This window comes from Ursus americanus, chromosome 27 (genome assembly GCF_024610735.1).
Source record: "Ursus americanus isolate L20-20 chromosome 27, mUrsAme1.1.p, whole genome shotgun sequence".
Lineage (NCBI taxonomy): Eukaryota > Metazoa > Chordata > Mammalia > Carnivora > Ursidae > Ursus > Ursus americanus.
In genome coordinates this window covers 42,410,434-42,416,995 of record NC_142153.1, presented here as the reverse complement: position 1 = coordinate 42,416,995, position 6,562 = coordinate 42,410,434, and the positions used below count along the sequence as shown (strand labels likewise).

The window sequence follows — 6,562 nt, the reverse complement described above, 5'->3', positions numbered from 1 at the left end:
GAACACACTCACAGAAGGTCCCAGCCCCTTGTGGGTACAGTAACATGAATGATATGATGATACTCGCACCTATATTTGCAGCGCTCTGGACACATAAGCCTTCCTGAGTACAGACACTCCAGGCGCCGTGGGATGGGAAGAAAATCGACTTTTCAATGGACGTTGAGTCTTGAGTCCCTCTCACCAACCCTGAAAAGGAGACCCATGCATCTGCCCTCCCCCAACCCAGCCCCAGCCCCAGAGGAGTTAGGATTGCCCCAGCATGCAAAGCTCTGCACATGAAACAAAGACACATTCAAATAGCAGAGTTCTTCTTTAGAGTCAAATAAATAAATACACTCAAAAACATGACATATATTTATAAAACTGGCCTATGACGGTGGGTTCGGGGATAATAGGGGCGAGTACTATCTCTACAGTTTGAGTGACCAGCATATATGTGGGGCAGTCTACATAAAGAATTTGGTTCAAGACAGGATATGATCAGCCTTCTATGATGTTGAAAGTTGGTTGTCCAATTTGTGGCTCAAGTTAATGGAAACTCTTTGGGGGGGGGGTGGCTTTCCTTTCAGATCACCCAATATTAATAGTGTCAATGCAGTAATCATCTTAATTAATAATCATGTGTTGGTCTTAGACCTCATCCTTAGCGAAGGCTCCAGGGCATCTTCCTCAGACATAACTGTCCAGTGAGCAGATGGTAAGCGGGCCTGTGTTTGTCCCTTCGTTTGGGAGGCAAGGGGAGAAGATAGGCCTCAGAGCCTCTTGGAAAGAAGCTGGAGGGAAGCTGTAGATGAGGGACTCATCTGTCCCATTGTAGAATGCTATATGTCCAGACTCATAGTCTAAGAAGACACCAACCTTATGCACAGGCTCTCTGACATGTTGACCTTTTAAAGGTGATGAGACCCAAAGACTATAATCATCTCCAATTTTTAAGCCTATAAGTGAGAAGAGGTCCCCCGGTGGCTTTGGGAGATTACCCTTTCTGCTCACTGAGTCCTTGCAAATGCCCACTTCCCACTCAGTCTTGTTGCCCACCTCCACCTCCCAGTAATGTCTCCCACAGGTGAAGATCTGAGCGCCCAGCACAGTTGCAGACTGGTCGAATCGTTCTGGGTTGTCGGGTAAGTGCTGTCGGATTCCTCCGTGTCTCACGCTCTTCAGATCCTCAGACAAGACAAGATAGGCATTGGCTGTAGCTGGGTCCAGAGTTATATCCGCTGCAAGAGGAGAAAAGAATGAATCCTCCCTTGCATTTTTGAAAACCCTCTTATATATGTGGAATTTAAATTAAATTCTTAGTTTCCAATCTTATTTTTTAAAATATAACTTAGGTAAGTGTGGTGAGGGTTTTTGTTTTGCTCAGAACAGAATCTCTGAGCCCTTCTCGCACTATTTCACAAACGTCAAGAGTGAAATTCTAAAAAGACACAGATGTGAGTCATGGGGATGGTGACATTTAGCCTGCCTGAGAGGGGAGAGAGGACTCTGATGGAATGGAATGGAAGTTGTTCTGTTTACAGCATAGGTTTAAAACTCAGAGCTATTTATCCACACAGGGCACGCCCTGGCCTTTGTATTCACTTGAGCCAAGGTTGGCTGTGGTTCTTTACCTGTGGCCGGGGAGAGGGGAGGGAGGAAGAGAGACAGAGGCACTTATCCTTTTCTGAACTGCTTAGGTGCCAAGCATTTTCTGTACATTATCTCATTTATTCATGGCACTCCCCCCCATCTTTATAAAAGTGGAAACTGAGGCTCACAAAGGTTAGGAAACTTGACCAAGATTACGAGGTCACTGAGTGTTTGCACAGCAGTTCCCAATCAGCATGTTTCATTATGTCAGGCTTCAATGCAGCCTCATAGGAGCTAGTGCGAGCACCCGAGACCAGTCGCTAAGTACATTGTGAACCAGACTCCCCTCTCCTATCTTCTGAGAGGAGGTCACAGAAGAGGCCTCCAACCATCACAGACCCCTGAGACAAGACTAAGTGCCCCTACCACACAATTTCATACTTTTATTTGTAGATCAAATCCTAATCATCACTCATTATTTGAGATGAATGTCTGTCTTGATTCCTCTGAAAGTTCTATAAAAGCAAAGTCAAGGCTGTGTTATTCACTGTAAGAAAGCTCAGAACTGAAAAGCATGGTGCAGGGCACATAGTAGGCACTTATCAAATATCCACTGAATCCAAACCCCATTAGATTTCCTCTGAAGGTCAGACTGTCAACAAGGTAAAAGTTAACTAACTTCTCTTGGTCTTAGCCAGCCTAAATATCTAGAACATTCTAAAAGGATAGTTTGAGGGGCGCCTGGGTGACACAGTCAGTTAAGCGTCTGACTCTTGGTTTAGGCTGATCATGATCTCAGGGTCTTGAGATCAAGCCCCGAGTCTGGTCTTGCACTGGCTGTAGAGCCAGCTTGAGATTCTCTCCCTCTCCCTCTGCCCCTCCCCCTGCTGCTCCCTCTCTGTCTCTGTCTCTCTCTCTCTCTCTCAAATAAATAAATCTTTAAAAAAGTTTTTTAAAAATAAAAGGATAGTTTGAATGTTGCCGCATTAGGACTTTAAGTTTAAGTAGGTTTTATGCCAAGAACAGGTAGAAATGCAGAAACCCCTGAAGGGGTGTGTGTGTATATGCAAGGGGAAGAAACGGACAAAACAGAACCATGAAAACAAACAAAGGAGGTGCCAGGACTCCTTAGAAAACAAAGGGAGATGAGACATCAACCAAGTCTGCTTCTGTCTGCTCTAGAGCAGAGAGGGTCTGCAGCCCCAGCCCTCCCTGGTGTTTCACGCTGACTCAGGGTGCCTTTGCTGAGAGCCTGGCCCCCAGATGGTGAACAGTCTATGTCAGAGGAAACTGCCTAAAAGCTCGGTTTTACATTCCTCAGCATACCCCGGAGTTAACTCCACAAATCCCGGGAGGTTTGACAAATCAGGCTGACTTACTGCTGAATTTTTTTAGCATCTCCCGCATTCCGGTGATGCGGCACAGAGTCAGTTTCGTGGTCGTGGCCTCTGGACACTGAAGCAAGAGGGGCTCACTCCTGCAAGAGGGCAGAGACCGTCACTCTGCGTCCCCTGCACAGACCGCGTGACCTGCTCCAACCTGAGGTCCCACTCATTTCGCCCCCCTCATCCCCACTCTTGCAACCCTATCTCCGCAGTTGTGCAGCCCTGTAACTCACACCCCTGGACCAACTGAACACAGAGTGCAAACCTACCTCTCCAGTGTGCCTTTCACACCCTAAGGGGATAAAAGACAGAGGGTTAGTATCCATGCACTTTGAAGTCCAGCAAAGCCAGAATCCAGAGACAGACTCTGGTCCTTGGTAGTCTCACAGAATCCACTTTCCATGCTGCTAGAGCACCTTGAGTGGGTGAGTGTGTGGTGGGAACACATCCCCAGCTCCCTCTGGGTCTCCTGTGAACAGGAGATGGTTCTCACAATGACTAGACTCCTTTGTCCTTTTCTTTCCTCATACTATCACCTTGTCAAGAGAACCTGCTGGAAAATCACGAAGTCAAATAGCAGCCGTCTGTGGATCCAGTCTAGGAGGAAGGACTGAAGTTGCAGCCAGCTCCCACAAATAGCGCCTGCGGACGGAGGCTCCGGGGACACAGCAGTAGCCCAGGAAGGCTGCTGAGCAAAGGCAGTGAGGAACATGGGCTCTGGACACACTGCCTCATTCGGATCAGCGATCATTCAAGGAGTGCCACTCTAAACCCACATCGTAGAGGACAACCACCTGTAGTGCCCCTAACACTAATTAACTTCTCCAGGTCATTGTGAAGATGAAATGTGATGGGCCAGCAGCACACAGGAAATGCTTGTTACGCTTAGAATAATTGACCACGCTGACGTTGCAGACGGGCCCGCACAGCAGAAACTGGACTCATCATCAGGCTTGGTTTGGGCAGATATTCCACTGGGTTTCTTTTTTTTCTCTGTCTCTTCAGACTTTATGCTATAGAATGTTAATTCTTAAGGAAAACTATGTTGGGGCCACAACTTAAGTTTCTCGGGTAAATAAAGAAAAACTTATTTTGCATGGCTCGAAAAATTATGGGTTATTACATGTTGTTTTTACCCCATTGGTTTTTCCCAGGATTCTTACCTCGAAAGATTCTATGATGGAGTTCTGACACGTGGACTCTATCTGTTCAATCATTTTGCTCAGGCTTCTCGTTTGCTGGGTCAGCTTGGTCTCACTGTCCCTTAGTTTCTTCATGTTCTCTCTTTCCTCCTTTTCCAGTAACTGGAGCTGCAGCTCTTCCTCCTCCTTCAAAAACTGGTGCATTTTTGCATATTCTGACACAACAACCTGTTTACAGGCCTTTGTCTCTTCCTGCCACCAACACGCGCGCGCACACACACACACACACACACACACACACACGGGAATGATATAACAAAGTGAGCAGCAGAAATGCCTAAGTAGATTTTTAATCCTTACAAAGTCCTAGAGTTCTGCTGTGACAGGTTTTGAAGGCTGACACATAACATCGACTATATTAAGCAATTGGGTGGATCGTGTGATATTTTAGAAGGTATGTGTGTATACAGTAGTCAACAAACCCAAAATTTCTATTCCCAGAAGCCTGTCATTTCTAGTAGGAAAACAAACAAAAATAAAGAACTCTGACAGGTGGTGATCCATATCAAGGTAAAAAATAAAAAAATAAAGTTAGGACAAAAATATGAAAAAAGTGTGCGTTCATTTATGTAATAAATATCTAACGAAAGTAGACATTGGGTCACATCATAGAAATAGAGATGCACATCACAAATACTCTCATTTAAGAACTCAGTGTATTGGGAGAATCAGATTTACACACAGATTTTAAACTCTAACTAAACATCTAGCTCTTTGTTGGACACCTCAAGTTCAAATCTGTGACTAATTCGAGCACTTGCTCAGGTGTACCAATCCAAACTCTTATTTGGCCTATATTTCCCTTTGTCTTTATTTTTTTTTATTTGCACTCTCTTTTTTCCCCCAAAGCATTTAAGATATTCCTTTTCTGTGGATTTTCATCTTATGTTGTCTATAACTTGTAATTTTAAATAATTATAATCTGGGGCGCCTGGGTGGCTCAGTCGTTAAGCGTCTGCCTTTGGCTCAGGGCGTGATCCCGGCGTTCTGGGATCGAGCCCCACATCAGGCTCCTCCGCTGGGAGCCTGCTTCTTCCTCTCCTACTCCCCCTGCTTCTGTTCCCTCTCTCACTGGCTGTCTCTGTCAAATAAATAAATAAAATCTTTAAAAAAAAAAAAAGAATTATAATCAAAGCCATAATAGAGGTAGCCACCAACTTGTATGGGTGGACCAAGAAGGAAAAAATAAATAAGTAAGCAGGCCTGGGGATAGGGGAATTGTTTGAACTGAGTCTTAGGATTCCCAGGTGGACAAGCAGAGATACGCAGCCCAAAATAAGGACACTGCATATTGTAGGACTGTGATTAGAAAATTTTGCTTTTTTTCCCTGGTATTTCGCTAAGTATCCCTTTAGTCCCCCTCATAGAATCATCTACAAGACCCAAAAGTAAGACAGATACTGACCTTGCATAATATTACTCTCTCCTTCTCATGGGTTAATATAACCAGAGTTTCCTTTCTCTTTTTATGCAAAAGATTTAGGATTTCCTGGAGTTTCTCCTGCAATAGAAACAAATTCTCTGTGGCAAATGAGCAGAGCACCAGCTTGTGAAGAAGCCTCGAGGACCAATAAAAACAAGATGAGCGGGATCTAACACAAAGGGTGAAGCAGGATCCACGCCAAGTTCATGGTCTGGTGCCTGGAGACCAGCACCCATGATTGTCACCAACAGAATATTATGGGACTAAGTGACGGAACAGGATTTGTATTCTGAGATTTATATCAAGCAGCCAATCTTACTTTGTGACGCTCCTCAGCCTCACTCGAGGGACACGGTCTGTTTGTTCCATGACATTGAGTTGAGAGAGTGTTTACACCCTGCCCATCCTCAGAGAACACCTTAGTGCCTGCCAGCATTCGCCCATAGCTGTCTTGTTCGCCCTCGGTCTGCAGCACCTGGGACCGGAGCTGCTTGCCGATGCCAGCCAGCCTCCCCAAACGCTCATTGGGCTGGAAGTGTGGGCTCTCCAAGGTCCTCCAGCACTCAGGACAAGATAAAGGAGTGTTGTGTTCCTCCCAGCTCCTCAGGAGACACACTAGACAAAAGCTGTGCCCACACTCGGTGGTCACGGGGCTGGTGAAATAGTCCAAGCAGATGAAACAGGTCAGTTCTTCCCTCAGATTCTCCATCAGATCTGCTGTAGACATCTTCTCAAAGAAAGACATCAAGGCAAGGTCACGTCTCTATTCTGGGATTAGAAAAGTCCTCCCTGACGTTCTATAGTTTTGAGTAACAGGTGAGTGATCAATTGCTATGCTGTTGATACAAGAAACTCTTACTCTCCTGTGTGCCTGATTTCACCAGTTGACACATACTCTCCCAACACAAAGCCAATTATGACTTAACGTGGAACCCTTGTATAGTGGGGTCATCATCAACCCCAAACTTTTAAGGAAT

The 6,562-nt window shown here is 45.4% G+C and overlaps 1 protein-coding gene across 1 annotated transcript; it reads right to left on the bottom strand.

Annotated features, from left to right (window-relative positions):
- Positions 1-672: 672 nt before the first annotated feature.
- Positions 673-6,330, bottom strand: TRIML1 (tripartite motif family like 1). Its single transcript, XM_045785860.2, has 6 exons — positions 5,905-6,330; positions 5,568-5,663; positions 4,124-4,354; positions 3,230-3,252; positions 2,955-3,052; positions 673-1,223 (listed from the first exon to the last, which is right to left on the bottom strand). Exons 1-6 carry the CDS (start codon positions 6,328-6,330, stop codon positions 673-675), a joined length of 1,425 nt encoding a protein of 474 aa, XP_045641816.2.
- Positions 6,331-6,562: the final 232 nt, after the last annotated feature.

Coding starts and splice junctions, on each gene's coding strand:
- TRIML1 (XM_045785860.2), bottom strand. CDS start 6,330: ATGTCTTTCTTTGAGAAGATGTCTACAGCAGATCTGATGGAGAATCTG. Junction 5,664..5,904: donor AGGCTGAGGAGCGTCACAAA/GTAAGATTGGCT, acceptor TTTCTATTGCAG/GAGAAACTCCAGGAAATCCT. Junction 3,053..3,229: donor GTGAAAGGCACACTGGAGAG/GTAGGTTTGCAC, acceptor GCCCTCTTGCAG/GAGTGAGCCCCTCTTGCTTC.